Below are 15,572 nucleotides of genomic sequence, written 5' to 3'. Positions count from 1 at the left end.
AAAACTACAAGGCCAAGTAAGGAAGGCTTGCTTTGTATAGAAGAGCATGTCTGTATTAATTCAAAGCCAGTTTATTTCAAAACTAATGCCAGGGACTTTCATTTAAAATCTTTACCCAAACGAAGTACAAGTCTGACCACAAACGTTTCTAGAGAACTTAGGTGGGTTTTTTAAGAGTTTTAGGACTTCTTTCCAGTATCGCTTTCAAAACTGTTCTTATGAACAATAAGTGGAAAATAATGCTTTAAATTTATATATGAAGTCGATCCCAATATAATAATACTGACTTGATATCACCAATTTGCGGTTACTGGAATTGAGTGCCTCGAGATTGTGTTAGTACTATCTACGATAAAAAGGATGGCTATGAAATATTGAAATGCAACATCAACAAAGATAAGCAGAATTCATGTGCAAATACATGCTAATAATTAAAAATCATCTCCCCTGTATTTATCCCAAAGTTTATTCCCAGTATTTCCCCTCCAGAATGGTCTTCCCTTTCCTTCTTCCCATTCACCGCTAACCTTCACAGCTCATCTCCGGCTTCATTCCACCTGGAACCTCGTGTCTTCAGCCCTCTGGGTCACCTATTCAATATGCACGCTTGGATAGGTTCATCCCTGAACACTCATGGGCAGGTTTTATCCATGAGAATGTAAACACAGCTTACACGTTAAACCGCTACAGTCAGGGTATTCCGGCTCCCAACATCCTGCTAGTATTGTAGGCGCCAGGACACTCGGAATAGATTTAAAGTGATTTTAGAAGTATGTTCAAGTAGCCACAGTAACAACCAAAATTGTATCCGCCCTTTAGGGGGCAGCTCTGCCGAATCTGGGTCCTGAAATCGCCCCCGGCTGGCAAAGCTCCTGGAAGAGGCCTGGCCGATGGCTGACGTGGGGCCTGCCCCCGAGCCTTGCCTGGAACACCTGCTCAGCCCGAAGAGCTCACGGAACTGGGTCACGGGAGTCACTGAACCGACCAGAGGCACTGGGGGCAGGTGCAGGCGCCCAGGTCTGAAGCAGGAAGCCTGACAGCAGAGCGAAGGGCTGACGAGATCGGGGCCACCATGGAGGCTGACTCTAGTCCCGGAGGGCGACACGGTGACACAATAACAACATATATTTGGTCTTCCTTCCACGCTCCCAACGCTCAGCTCCTAAAACCCTGTGTGTTCTGAGGGAAAGGCATGACAGGGGCATCTTCTGTGGTGACAGCTGGCCTCTGACCCCCATCCTGACACTGAGCTCCTTAATCCCTGGGAGTTTCTCAAGCCATAGGAGGATTTGGGGAGCTAACAGGCAACTCTCGCTGGGCCCCTCGATAGCCTCAGGTGGGAGCTGGTCACCAGAAAGGCCCAACCTGGATTAGGAACTTTCACCCCACCCCAACCTCAGGGGGCAGAGAGGAGAGGGGACTGAGCTGAGTACCAGTCATGCCGACGTGACAGAGCCTTCTAAAGAAAGCCCCCAATGGCAGAGGCCTCCAGGTTGGTAAACACATCCACACATCAGAGGGTGGCACCCCCACTCCAAGGGACAGGGGGTGCTGCCCTCCGGGCCCTGCCAGACCTCGCAGGTGCACCTCTTCATCTGCCTGTTCATTCCTGTCCTTCAGGGCACTCTTGACCGACCCAGCCACAGCACCTGAAGTGCCTCCCTGAGTCCCGGGAGCCTCCCAGCAAACGACCGGCCCTGAGGAGCGGGATGTGCAAACGCTGGACTTCGTAGCCACGTCCGACAGCAGGGCGGGTACCCTGAGCTTCCAACACTGGGGCTGTCACCTAAGGTGGGAGCACCCTGAGGACTGAGCCCTGAACCTCGGGGGCTACACCGACGCCAGGAACCGAATGAAAGGTACCACACCTTGTTGGCGTCCAGAAAGTTGGAGCCTTCGTTGGGGAGGGGGTGGGGGTGGGGGTGGATATCACGTATTTGATGCCAGAAGGTGCTAAGAGCAAAAACAGTTCGGAAAGGACACAAGAGAATGGCCAGGGAGAAGTCAGTGGTCCTCTCTGGACCTCAGTCTCCTCCTCTAGAAAAGTAAAGGGTTAGACTTGGAGCTGTCTCAGGTCTCCTTCAGCTTCTACAGTCAACGGACAGAGTGTCCACCGCAGCGTCCGCAGGGCAGTGCGAGTCTGACGGACGCGGACGTCACCTGCGCAGGTGGCCGAGCCCGCTGCCCTGGTCGGGGGTGAGCTCCCACCCTCAGCAGGAAGCCTACGGCGACCTGAGAGGCGTCCCACAGACCCCCTCCCGCGTCTTCCCGGCAGCATTCTCAAATCCATGGCTTTCACTGTTAACTGAATGTTTGTGTGAGAGAACTTCAAAGGCAAAGCTTTAGTGACTTAAGGGTGTTTCTTTTCATTTATGGACGCTTCCCACTGACCAACCACAGGATGTAACACGATCGGTGTCTTAACACCTCACCTGAAGCAGCTCGCCCCTCTCCACCTCCCAAATGACTTGTTTTCTAAGGTGTTTTATGCTCCCATGTCCATATTTAAACCACGAACATTGTTTAAATGTTCACATTTAAACTAAAAAGAAAATCATAGGAAAGTATATTGAGCTACGCTGACGAATGACCCTGCCCTGGCACTGACCAATCAGGGGAGACCACGCCGAGAGAGCAGCCTGCAAAGCTGAGGAATCTTCTGTAGAGACCCTCCCCTGAGGGCTCCCCCAAGATTTCCACCTGCAGGAAAGGGATGCTCTCAGGACAAAAGGCCAATGCCACTCCCTCCCCTAACCTCCACAGGCGCGCATCCCCTAACCTCCAAGGGACCCCATGAGACTTGCAACCAGGGGAGCAATGGGCAGCAGCAGCTCATCCGGGCTCACCCCCTGAGCCCGTGTCCAAGGCCCCTTTCTCTGCCTGCCCAGTGAGCCACAGCAGCCCGCCTCGGCGCTCTGTTGCTTCTGAGCCCTTGCTTGTTGCACTGTCCTAAGTATGTTTTTGCTGCCCTCATGGACCCAGTACCCTTTGGCTCAGTGCTGTGGAGCCCTTCCCTCTCAATGGTCCCATCCCCCCCCCCCCCGCCCTTTTTCCTTAAATAAATTCAATTTTTCTTTATCCACCATCTGAAATGGCTATTTCGCCGCCCCCGCGCACCACCGACTTTAACCTTTCAGTTTTAAGTGTTATCAAAGTTTTCTTTCTTTGAACTTAGAAAACGATCAGAATGATCAACGGGTTTTGAGGGTTTGCTTCCTAACCGTGAACTCTCCCTGCTGTGTCCAAGCCTCTAACAAAGCCTAGCACGCCCGCTTCCTTTCGGGTAGCTGGGAGGTAGGCATGAAGCATTGTCAAGGCAAACGCGCCCTTGGCATCCGCTCCGGAACCTGGAGGAGAAGAGGTCCCTAGGATTCCAGATGGTGACGCAGCAACAGCAGAAAAGGCGCAAGGTGCAGCCGGGATGGAGCCAAGCTGCTGCCCCCCGGAAACTGAACAGCCCCGCGGTCCCAAAGTCAGGGGCAGGCGACAGGAGGCCGAGGGAGGGGGAGGAGGGCTCACTCTGAGCCTGCGTGCACTTGCTGTGTCGGCCTCCCCTGGCCTTGAGAGGATGTCCTCTGAAATGGTCCCCCCCATACCTATTCCGTTTTAACTCAATTATAATAGCGAGCCCATCTTCACCAGGAAAACCCTAAGGAAAAAACAAAAGCCAGTCTTATGTCTCAATAATAAACTGCATGTTACCTTTCATTTCACTTGTGCTGCCAATTAAGGGGAAAGCATTGTGTTCATTTGAGACTTGGCTCAGGAGGAGACGGTTTCCATCTTTATTTGTAAGAGAAAGAAAAAGTCGCCCCACACGCTGTACTTGTGCTCGGTGAGGGCCCTTTAAACGCACAGGAAGTGAGAGGGAAACAGAAGGGGCCCCGCAGGACGCTGCCCCGAAGGGAGCAGGCCCTGGAACAGAACTCCTGCCAGTCAGGGTGTAGCTGGAATGAAGCAGATGATAAATAAGTTGTTTTTTAAAAATGTATCTGATGTCAACCTTCGGCGATATCAGCTAACGAACGGTACTTCAACAAACAGGAATTTACCCACCAGCAAAGTGCGCGGCCGTATCAATACAGTGCTGTGCCATGTGATATTTTGATAACCATAGAGAAATTGCTTCCATTTTACCCACTTTGCTATCGTCATAATTAGCCAGTTTATTGGTATTAATAATAGGAAGAGGGCAAGGGGGAGGCCAGACAGTATAAGCGTGGTCATCTGGGCAGCTTCACCAGGCAGCTGCAACTTCACACTCACCAGGGGGCTGCCGGTCCATTCCCTGCAGATCCCTGGGGGAAGAGATGAACAAAGGGGGGGATGGATGCATGGGCAGTGAAGTTGGGGTGATGCAGGGAGGCGCTTGCCTGGGAAACAATGGGCTGGCTAGATGGGCGGAGCCACTGCAAGTGCAAAATCCCCAAAAGCGCTACTAAAAAGAGCGCCTGGTACCCACCACCTTGGGTGCTACCATCGGCGGACAAGGAAGCAGCATGCAATGTTTTCCAAAGCTCTTATGCCCAGTCTCTGGATTAGAATACTTTTTCCTTTCCAGACAAAAGAAGAGTCTAGAAAATAAACTTAAATCTGTCTATCTTTGACACCACAACTCACTATTCTTGAGGAAATTAAAATTTGGGAAGGCAGACATAACAATATTAAGCAGTAAGTACTAATATGTATTCATTTGTCAAGATAGAATTACAGTTTCATAAAGAATCAGGTAGATGTGCCCTAGCTGGTTTGGCTCAATGGCTAGAGCGTCAGTGGACTGAAGGGTCCCAGGTTTGATTCCGGTCAAGGGCACATGCCCGGATGGTGGGCTCGATCCCCAGTTGGGGGTGTGCAGGAGGCAACCAATCAATGATTCTCTCTCATCATTGATGTTTCTATCTCTCTCTCCCTTCCTCTCTGAAATCAATAAAAATATATTTAAGAAAAAAAAAAAGAATTGGGTAGATGAGTACAGACCTTATGTTAATTAACACACAGCCTGCTAAAAGTGAGCCAGATTTGTGACCATTTGGATTTTCAAATAAATAGTCAACACTCCATTTTGGTTGACGAGCCACGAGATGATTTAACCAAGGACAGGCCCGCCAATCCAGGAGACAGAACTGGAGGGCTCTGCATGACGCAAAGCCGGGTCCCCTGACTAATTCCAAGAACTTTTTCTCTTACAGAAACAGAAGTAGTGCCGCTGCTGTTTCCAAGTTCCCCTTTTATGTTGAAGGAAAAACATACGCCCTACAACACATGCTCATTTGGTTCTAGTTTTACCACAGACACACAAAAAACAAAAGCATGCAGAAAATATCAATTCCATCATCCACACTGACAGTTCTTCTCATTTTAAAACAATTACTTATCTTCTTCATAAGCCATCTAGAGCCAAAATATTGGGTTAAACCGCATAAAACTGCAAGTGTGTCAAATATTAGCAAATTTCACATGGTTCAGCCTGCATGTAATGCAATTCTAATGGGTCACAAACAATAGCGAGGCTGCTGATTATTACGGAGCCATCCGTAGTAAATGTTTCATGCATGTTGTTTTATCTACATTTTCCTCTCGTTCTTGTTTGCTTCCGCAGAGAAATTCAGTCCATACCCTGACCTCAAAGGGACGCACGCTACGCAATGCAAACAGTAGTGAAAGAGAGGTTTCGTGTCAGGAAAGGGGAACAGTGGGTTTATAAGAAGTCACTGCCTCTGCCCAATAATGTTTAAACATATATTTTAACAGCTCCCGTTTTTCTAGCACCCTCTCATGTGTTAGGCATTATGCTGAAAACCTTATATACAACGTTTATCTGTTTTAATCCTCTTAGCAAAGTATGTGCATATAACAATGGCAGATAAAGCAGATGTCTAATGTTCACAACTATTTTGAATAGTAGTCTTTCTATAATTCTGTAGGTTTATTTCTGTAATTTTTTTCATTCTGAGACTTTTTATTTTGTTCTGTACAAGGTCTACTGGACACAAAGGCTTTGCAGCTAGTTCAAAAGCTCGCTTTCTGAATTACGTTTTTTTCCTGACTTTTCAGGGCAGCTGGGCGATAACTTTCATCCTCAGACGCGTGGGTATGATGACAGCGCCCTTTCCTCCATTTAGCTTCTCATCACTTCCTTGGTTTGAAATGTTGTAATCTTTAACTGCTCATGCGATATGTGCTGTCTTGATAAGATATTTCAAGTTATTCTCAGATTTGGGCAGGTTATAAACAAAATGGAAAGATTTCAGAAGAGGCTTAGCAGAGCATGATAACGATCTTCATGTGTTTGAGGGATTGTCCCATAGAAGAGTTATGAATTAATTCTATGCTGTTCCAGGGTCCATGGGTAGAAAAATGGATTATTAATGATGATTTTCTAAATAATTCACCATCCACTAATTGGAACTGTTGCTCCGTGGGAAACTTCTGTGCCCTAAGAATCTTTCCGGTACTACAGAAGGGAGTCTACTGTGAGCCCAGAACAGTGTAGAAAAGATGGTGTGTGTGCTTGGTTGCTTATTTATCTACCAAAATGTCTACTTACTTATGAAAGTCTTGGGGCAGTCTACTGACCAAATTCCAAGTGAAAACAAATGTTGTGAAAAAGCAATGTTCATTAATACTGTCTCCCTTTTATTACAGTTCATAGTAGTTTCACTATCTACAATGTCATGAAATTATACTTTATTAGCTCTCTAAGAAATTGTACTCTATCATCTGACAGTCAATAAATCCATGCTTTTCTGCTGCTTCCTCCCAAAAACCTAAAGGCTACTAGAAAATCAGCAGCAGTGATTTTACTAAAGCGATGTTAAGCTTCAGAGACAGCAGGGGCAGACGCAGAGTTCATTCCGACCTGGATCTGGCCATCAGTGCATTTTTGTAACTTTACCCAACCCACACCCGATGCTATCAATCATCATCAAAACTTGACCTAGATTGCCCTGGCCAGTTGCTCAGTAGATGGAGCGTCGGCTTGTGGACTGAAGGGTCCCTGGTTCGATTCCAGTCAAGGTCACATACCTGGGTTGCAGGCTCAATCCCCAGGCCTGATCAGGGCATATGTGGGAGGCAACCAATGGATGTGTCTCCCTCACATCGATGTTTCTCTCTGTCTCTCCCCCTCCCTTCCACTCTCTCTTAAAAAATCAATGGAGCCCTAACTGTTTTGGCTCAGTGGATAGAGCGTCAGCCTGCGGACTCAAGGGTCCCAGGTTCGATTCTGGTCAAGGGCATGTATCTTGGTTGCGGGCACATCCCCAGTAGGGAGTGTGCAGGAGGCAGCTGATTGATGTTTCTCTCTCATCGATGTTTCTAACTCTCTATCCCACTCCCTTCCTCTCTGTAAAAAATCAATGAAATATATATTTTTTAAAAATCAATGGAAAAATATCCTCTGGTGAGGATTAACACACACAAAAATACTAACCTAGACTTGACCAGTAACAATGGCAGACTCTACCCTCCCATACCACAATACAACCACTCTAGGGTGGTCACCCTAAGACGCATTATGAGAGGCAGCTACAGAGTGGAAGCAATCTATAAGGCACCTGCCCACTCAGAAGCAGCAAGCATCACCCCTCAGCTCCTTTACACAGAAACCCCGGAGGAGACCAGCAAGGTAAAGCGGATGCCGGGGTCACCCAGCACATTGAGTGTGCAACTGGGCGCACACGGGTCCCAGGAGAACACCTGGGAGATGCAAATGCCATCCATTCATTCTAACCCAGTGATTCCGACAGCCCCGTCCACCAGCTGGTCCTGGCACCTTTCGTCCTCGGACACACTGATTCAGCGGGACCTTCCAGGCCCCAGGGCCGTCTAAGCAGCGGAAGGTCCAGAGTCAACCCACATGTCTCCACTGCAATCCTCCGAAGACCCGGTGCTCAGGTGGAAAACAAGTGACTCAGAGCTGGCGACTCTCTGAGGGAAGTGTGCACGGCTGACCCACCGCTGCAGCTGCTTCAAGAATTGTTTCCTGCAGCTGTTCGGTGGTCTGAACGCTCCTGAGCTGACTTCCTGCCGCCCTGCGCAGAGGACGCAAGCACCAGTCCCACCCCCGCTCTGTTCTGCCCCTGGGCCAGCGCCAGGCCTCCTGGGCCCACAGATGTGCACAGCCGCTCAGAAGATAACCGGGAGAATAAACACGGAAAACACCGCCCTCCTTCTCCACAGGAGCCCGTTCATAGGAAACACACACGCACAACAGCTGAAGGACTGAAGGCCGAGGGTCTGCATCACGCTGCGGGGACAGACGAGTCATGGGCTACTGTAATGCCACCTAATGGAGTTAGCCAAGCCCCATGGACTTCCCAGCCATCACCTTCACCACTGATGGCGGCAGATTAGACTCCGTGAGCTCCGTATGTGTGCGCCCTGGATAAACTACACTGAAAGGACTAGGACAGGGCTGAGGGTCTCTGAGCACAGCTGAAATGGAAGAAGGACGCATGTACTAAACAGCATGTATTTGCAGAAACACAGAAACCTATTCCTAGAAAGTTTCCTAGTACAAAACAATAAATATTTCCATTTTTAAAAGAAATAATCTCTCTCTCACACACACACACACACACACACACACACCCAAAAAAGGTTTGAAGTGTTCCAGAGAGACCAAGTCTCCACCTGATAATCAGCAAGTGCCAAAAACACCAAAAATGAAATACAGGGAAAATGAAGAATGGACAAATATAGTAAAAACCTTCGAAAAAAATGCAACACAAAATACTGACTGGGTTGCAAAATAGATCTACAGAAAGTGAGTGTAAATGCCGTTAGATTTTTCTTACATTCATTTAAGGGGGGCGGGGGGGGGGGCGCTAAGTTGCACCTGCTCCGTTATCTCCTCGTTTTCTCTCCTCACCTTTCACAGGTCATATGCAGCCCTAATGAGAGCTCACCCTGGGCCCCTCTTGCCGCTGCTCTGGGAAAGGTCTGCATAGTTTGCAACCACATTGCTTCAGCCTCATAAGCAGGACTTGTCAGTGCCTTTAGTGTGCCAGACCCCTCCCACAGAGGGAGGACATGGCCTGCAGTGTTAACCCAACTCATGTGAACAAGGGTGTTTTTTCCGAAGCTACCCATTCACATTTCTCAAGACAATGGGGTTCCTTGGGCAATGCCCTTCTAGAAGTTTTCAACTGTATTAAGGTTCGAAAACAGTGAAGGGTTTTGTGAACTGGCTCAAAAACTACTAGAAAGCAGACCCAACATGCACTTGAATAATCACTAGAGTGTGAAGAATGACCCGTGCATGGCCCGGGCACTAGGGCTCTGTAAGACGCGGTGAGAATGGGAAAATCTGCCTGGTGTTAACTGCCGGGTGAAATATACCAGCAAAGACAGTGAAAGAGATGGAGAGGCTCCTCAAAAGGTCGCTCTGTGCAAAAACAAAGGAGGATCCTGCTGCCGATGCTGATGCCACAATGGCGCCAGCCGACCAGACCCCCCCCATTCAGACCCCACATTGGGGAAGGCCAGAGGCTGCTGCCCCTTCTCCGCCCAAACAGACACAAAGGAGGCCCCGGACCAAGCTTTCTTTGTCCAGAGGGAATCACTGGAGAGTTTAGTTATGTAAATACAGGCAAGCCCCGGCTGTCAGACGGGGAGGCGTGAAGGCGGCCTTTGTGGGCAGACAGAGGTGGTCTCCTGGGGACCCTGGTGGGCTGGGCCGGCTGCAGGCTGGCAGTTGGCTGATGAGCAGGAAAGTCCGGGCCTTCTGGGAGGAAGGAGACCAGAGATCCCCAATGCTGCTCGGACAGTGGGAGTCGGTACCTCCATAGAGGTTGAATGAGGAGACCCCGCCCTAGCCTGTTTGACTCAGTGGATAAAGCATCGGCCTGTGGACGAAAGGGTCCTGGGTTCGATTCCGGTCGAGGGCACATGTCTGGGTTGCAGGCTCGATCCCCAGCAGGGGGGTGTGCAGGAGACAGCCGGTTAATAATAAGGAGACCCTGATCCAAGTGCGCTGGCAGGAAAGCACCCAGGAGCCCCTGAAGAGAACTCGCCACACAGCTGGGGGGACGTGGCCCGGCGGGAGGCTAAATAAAGTGCTGCGGGCGCAGAAGGCAGCGGGCGGGGGGTGTCAGAGCCGCCAAGGAACCTCGCAGGACCCATCTTCAAGGGCACCGGCTGGCAGACCTCAGCTGGAGAGGGAGTGCCAGGCAGTGCTGGACGTGAGGCTAATTAGGGCCCCGTGGGCCACAAACACCCCGGAGACGCTTGAATAATTCAGGACGGAAAATACTTCGAGGAAGAAACATCAAACTTCTAATAAGAGTGGGAGTTCAAACAGAAAATTATAAAAAGAGAGATTTACATGTCAAACGCTTCATCCTGGGCAGTAAAAATAGACGGGACATGTGTTAGTGGCTGATCCATGGCAGGCACTCGCCAATGAGGATCTTTCTAGCCAGGCCCCCGAGGCCCCCGGGGCCCCCTGCACCCGCCGCAAGCCAAGCCGAGGAGCCTTGGGTGGGGGGAGTTTTCCTGTGACCGGGGGCCAGGCGGAGTCCCAGGGGGACACACAGGGAGAGGGACACCAGCACAGGTTGCCCCTGTCCTGCTGGGATGCATGTAGGGCTTTGGGGGGGGAGGGGGGCCTCAGAGCTCACAGGAGGACTGGAGGCGGGGGGTGGGGACATGGAGACTCACGTCATTGCCTGTCTCTTTTATGGCTTCTTACATGTAAGAAGTTTAACTTTATGCCCAAAGACTACAGAATAAGTGGCCATCACTTCTGAAAGGGTGATTCCAGTCACCTCGTGCACACAAGTGTTGGGGGCACACACGAGAACCATAACATGAAAACATTCCCTGTAACAAACGTCCTTGGAAATAGCTATTAGTGAAGGAGTTATTTAACCATCTCAAACATCTCAGTGATTCGTGTCCTCTCCAAGTCACCTCCCCAAGTCACCTCCCCAAGTCACCTCCCCAAGTCAAGATAGAGAGAGGCCACAGAACATCCCCAGCTTCCAAAAATTCGGAGTCTTTGGGGTAGAGAGAGAGCTGGAGGGAAACGATACTGGTCCTCAGACATGTAGGCCACTTAAGTCACATGTCCTATTTCAACAAGATAAGAAACAAGTATTTGCTTAAAGGTTCTCCAATTAAAAAAAAAAATACATGAAAAAATAAAATGCAACATTACCTTTCCGAAGTCCCGGACATCGAACAGGTCAAAGGCCTCGAAGAGCTCGCTCTTCCTCATTCCGAACGTCTCGCAACAGGCCGTGAGGAAGGTCCGTATGTTCTTCAAACAGAGAAACTGAGGGACAGAAACAGCCATTATTATGTCGCACATGCCCACTCTGCCTGTCCTCGGTCACACCCGGAACGCCGTAAAAAGCGACCGGGAGGAAGCCCTCAGTCTGAGGCTGCTGCTCAATGGCCCCTGCAGCTGGATTTACCAAGCAGCCACCCGTCCCGGGCCCCGGGGACATGCTGTGACCAAGGCAGACGAGATGTCTGTCCTCGTGAAACTCATGTTCTACGAAGACAGACAAGAACAAACCCGGCAACAAAAACGTTAGTATTTTTATTTTCATGTGGTGCTAAGCACAGTAGAAAAAAAATAAAGCCGGGCCCAGCCCACGTAGCTCAGTGGTTGAGTGTCAACCTCTGAACCAGGAGGTCATGGTTCAATTCCAGGTCAAGGGCACAAGCCCGCCGGGGTTGTGGCTTGATCCCCAGCAGGGGGCGTGCAAGAGGCAACTGATTGATGATTCTCTCTCATCACTGATGTCTCTCTCTCTCCCTCTCCCTTCCTCTCTGAAATCAATGAAAATATATTTTATAAAAATAATAAAAATAAAGCCAGGAGGAGGATTTGGGAGGGCTGATCAGGGTGGTGGTGGGGAGATTCAAAGGGATGGTTGGAGAAGGAAGGTGTCAGAGAGAAGAGGACAGGTAAGCAGGGACCTGAGGTGGTGAGGCGCAGGCCACGAAGAATCCAGGACAGAGCCTCTACCCAGGGCCCTCGGCAGCAGTGACTGAGGATGTCTGAGGAAGGGGCGACATGGCCCGGGCAGCTGCGTGGCCAGCAGAGGGGGAAGGTGAGCAGAGGGAAATGGGATCGAGAATGAAGGACCCTGTTGGACAGGTCTGTACTCCGACTGAGACAGGAGACCTGGGAGCAGAGGAGGGACGCAATCTGTTATTTTTAAAGGGTCTTTCAGGCTGTTTTGCATGTAGAGTAGAAGGGGCTTGAGCAAGGATGGAGACGGGCAAACCTGATAGGAGGCTATTGCAATGATCCGCGTGAGAGAGGCCCAGGGGAGGCAGGTGTTAACATCTGGCTGCGCTGGAGTTGAGATGCCCGTTCGTCATCCCATAGGAAGTGGACGAGTCTGGAGTCTGGGGTACAGGTGTGCACTCCACACACAGAGTATACACAGCCGTGGTTTTCACCATGATGCTGTCTGACATAACCAGGGAGAAGGCAGAGGGGAGGAAAGGAGAGGGCCTGGGGCCAGGGAAGCTTAGGAGGCCACGAGACGAGGAGGAACCCACCAGGGTGAGCAGAGCGACCAGGGAGAGAGAACAGCGCAGGGAACAGCTCTGCCCTGAAGCAAGGAAAGCGCGTGTTGCCAGGAAGGAGGAGTGGTGAGCTGGGTCAGCAGCCGCTGACGGTCAGGTAAGATTCGGCCCAGCGCTATGCACGGAGCCGGCAGTGTGAAGGCCCCGGGTCCACCGAGACAAAAGCAGCGGCCATGTGGGGATTGGGATGAAGGGCGGATGGGGGCAGGTTCAAGAGACAATGGGAAGAGAAAAGGTGAAGATAAAATACAGACTCTCGCAATTTGCTGCAAAAGGAAACAGAGGACTGAGGAGGTAGAGAGAGAGAGAGAGAGAGAGAGAGAGAGGACTTTTCAAACACAATGGAGCTGCTCCGACATGACCCTATTTTGATGGGAATAACGTGATAGAGGGGAAAGCTAGTCACGCACGAGAGAGGGACAGTCACCCCAACGAAGCCCTTGAATGGCCAAGTGGAAAAGCTGAGCCTGGACAAGAGCCCACACAGCTCATCACAGCCCTGGGGCGCCGAGGACAGGCAGACGCCAGGGACGCTGCAAACACCAACAGAACTCAGTGTCATTGTCAAAAACACCGACCCACCCAAGCAAGTGCACACACCCCTCAGTGAACGCGTCCTGTGTGGAAATATCACCCGCCATGGGGCACGTGACATAAAATTATCCACCTCCAGAACGTAAGAGGCCCCTGAGCTATGCCTGCGGCCGCGTTTCTCTCCTTTCAGCGCCGTGGATGTTTTATGTGGTTGTTTTGTGTCTCACCTTGGTTTGTCCTTGAATTCTCAAGAGGCACATTTTACTTCCTCTCCACTTGAAACACCCAGGTCTTTCCAGGGGCTTAACTCAGACACGGACTGCTACCCTTTAACAGGAACCCCCCTCCGATGCTGAGGCCGCAGGGGCGAGAGCCACAGGGAAGCAGCAGCCGTGGCGGACGCAGGGCCTGCGTGCACCCTGAGCATCCCGGGGAGGCCGGCAGGACACGGCGTGGCTCTGCATGCAGCCCTGCCCCACAGAAGCGCTTCTTTACAGATTAAAAGCCTTGCATTCAGCCAAGACGGACAATAATGACTCTCCTGCGGCTTCTGCAACTGCTCCTTTGACATAATTAAGTGCCCGACTCATCGCTCACCCAGGAGCAGAACATAATTGCACCCGCCCCCTCCCGAAGAGTCCTCACCCAAGTCAGAGGTCCCCCGTGTGGGAAAGACGACCGGGACTTCCACCCAGCGCTCTGGCCCTGAATTCAGAAAGCAAGTATTACCGCTGAAAGTAAAATACTGTATATACTGGGAAATGTGGCCATTATGCAGGCATAGAGGCGGATTTTAAAACAGGCCTTCCCTTCTGTCTAGACCCAGTCTTCGCCTGACTCACCCCTTAACTAGTTCGATTCCACGGCGTCCCACAAATATTTGCTGGGTTTGACAAAGGTCCCTGCACACTCCCGCTTTTCCAGGCACTCCTCAAATTTGATCACCCCTTAATCCACGTACTCAGTCTTATTATTGAAATCTGTTCGTCCAGCCCATGTATTTCCTGTGAACCAAAAGCTAAGTCTAGAGTTACACACTTTTTGGCAAAAATACTCTCATATTGTGAACTTTCTCTTTCATCACATCAGAGCACACGGAATGTTATGCTGTCCCGTTATTACTGATGCTAAGCTTGATCACTTGGTTTAGACCAGCGGTTCTCAACCTGTGGGCCGCGACCCCTTTGGTGGTGGAACGACCCTTTCACAGGGGTCGCCTAAGACCGTCCTGCATATCAGATATTTACATGACGATTCATAACAGTAGCAGCATGACAGTTATGAAGTAGCAACGAAAATAATTTTCTGGTTGGGTCACAACATGAGGAACTGTATTTAAAGGGCCAGAAGGTTGAGAACCGCTGGCTTAGATGGGTACTGCCACATCTCTCTGTTGTAAAGGTACATGTCCCCTTTATATCAGTAAAAAGAAAAAAGAAAAAAACCCCAAAACAAAAAAAAAACCTGGGGTGAGAATTTGGAACCATGTGGCTGTCCTATTTCCCAATTATTTTTCATCATGGATTTATAGCATTCGTTGATAATTGTTGCCCCCATTATTCCATTTTGGGACTGCAAAGGAGTGCTTTTTCTAATTCTTTCATTCCGCCTCCGCCTTTCCACTCCTCCAGGCACTTTTTTTTCTTGTGTAACAACAATCAATTGCCATCATTCTGTTTGATCTGACCCTGGGGGTGCCTTCAAACCACGCCCAGTGTCCTCTGGGCACGACTCTCTTTCCTGCAACCAAGCTGTCCCAGGCCCACCTCCCAGTTCCTCTGCTCTGGTTCTGGAATCAGCCACTTCTCCAAGCAGGTCTGTCTCCTTTTCCTGCAAGTGGTATGTAGAAACCCAAGTCTGAGCACCAGGCTGCTCCCAGATCACATGGGCCCATTACACGGGCCAGTTCTGTCAGAAGAACCAGCCCCTCCGCCCTTGGCTTCAGCATCGGTCACTTGCAACAGAAAGAGGTGATGCAGGTAAGGTCGGCCTCACTGCTCTCTGACGTCCTCAGGCACAGAGGTTCCGACATCGCGGCGGGGACTTGGTGGCCTCCGTGGACTGGCCGACTTGCCACTTCCACACAGTATGTTGTTGTGTGATTCAGCTCCCAGGGAACCAGCCCACACGTTCTAGACTCGCTCAGCCATGCTGTCTGAGCATCCCTGGCCCTGTATGCTTTAGGTGAACACGGTTTATGTAAAGCATCAGCTCCACACCGGAGACTCGGTAATAACTGTGTCACCCACTTGCACCCAGAACCGAACAACTGGCTATAAAATGCAGGATGCTGGACTCAGCAAGGATGACTGGGCTGTAAACAGAAGTCAGACCCGCAGGGGAAATGCAGCTATAAACACGGGTGCTGTGACAAGGGAGGGAGAGTTTACACGGCTGGGCACCCAGCCGTGCCATCTGACAACTGACCTGGGTCAGTACCCAGACCAGGAGGCAAGTCATCTCCAGTCTCTCTCCCACGATCGAGATGT

General features: G+C 50.4%; 1 protein-coding gene across 5 annotated transcripts in view; it reads right to left on the bottom strand.

Annotated features, from left to right (window-relative positions):
- Positions 1–15,572, bottom strand: part of VAV3 (vav guanine nucleotide exchange factor 3) — a 167,160-nt gene that overhangs the window by 129,124 nt on the left and 22,464 nt on the right. For all 5 annotated transcript variants that reach the window (XR_004973176.1, XM_036342275.1, XM_036342276.1 and 2 more), the window contains exon 2: positions 11,162–11,278. Coding sequence is in view for 4 of the 5 variants with exons in the window: in XM_036342275.1 (XP_036198168.1) it covers positions 11,162–11,278 (117 nt within the window). In the remaining variant the exon portion in view is untranslated. The remainder of the gene's footprint in view (positions 1–11,161; positions 11,279–15,572) is intronic.

The sequence above is a fragment of the Myotis myotis genome, unplaced genomic scaffold (assembly GCF_014108235.1).
Source record: "Myotis myotis isolate mMyoMyo1 unplaced genomic scaffold, mMyoMyo1.p scaffold_m19_p_18, whole genome shotgun sequence".
Classification (NCBI taxonomy): Eukaryota; Metazoa; Chordata; class Mammalia; order Chiroptera; family Vespertilionidae; genus Myotis; species Myotis myotis.
The sequence above is the reverse complement of the archived record's forward strand: the minus strand, read 5'-3'. Positions and strand labels throughout refer to the sequence as shown.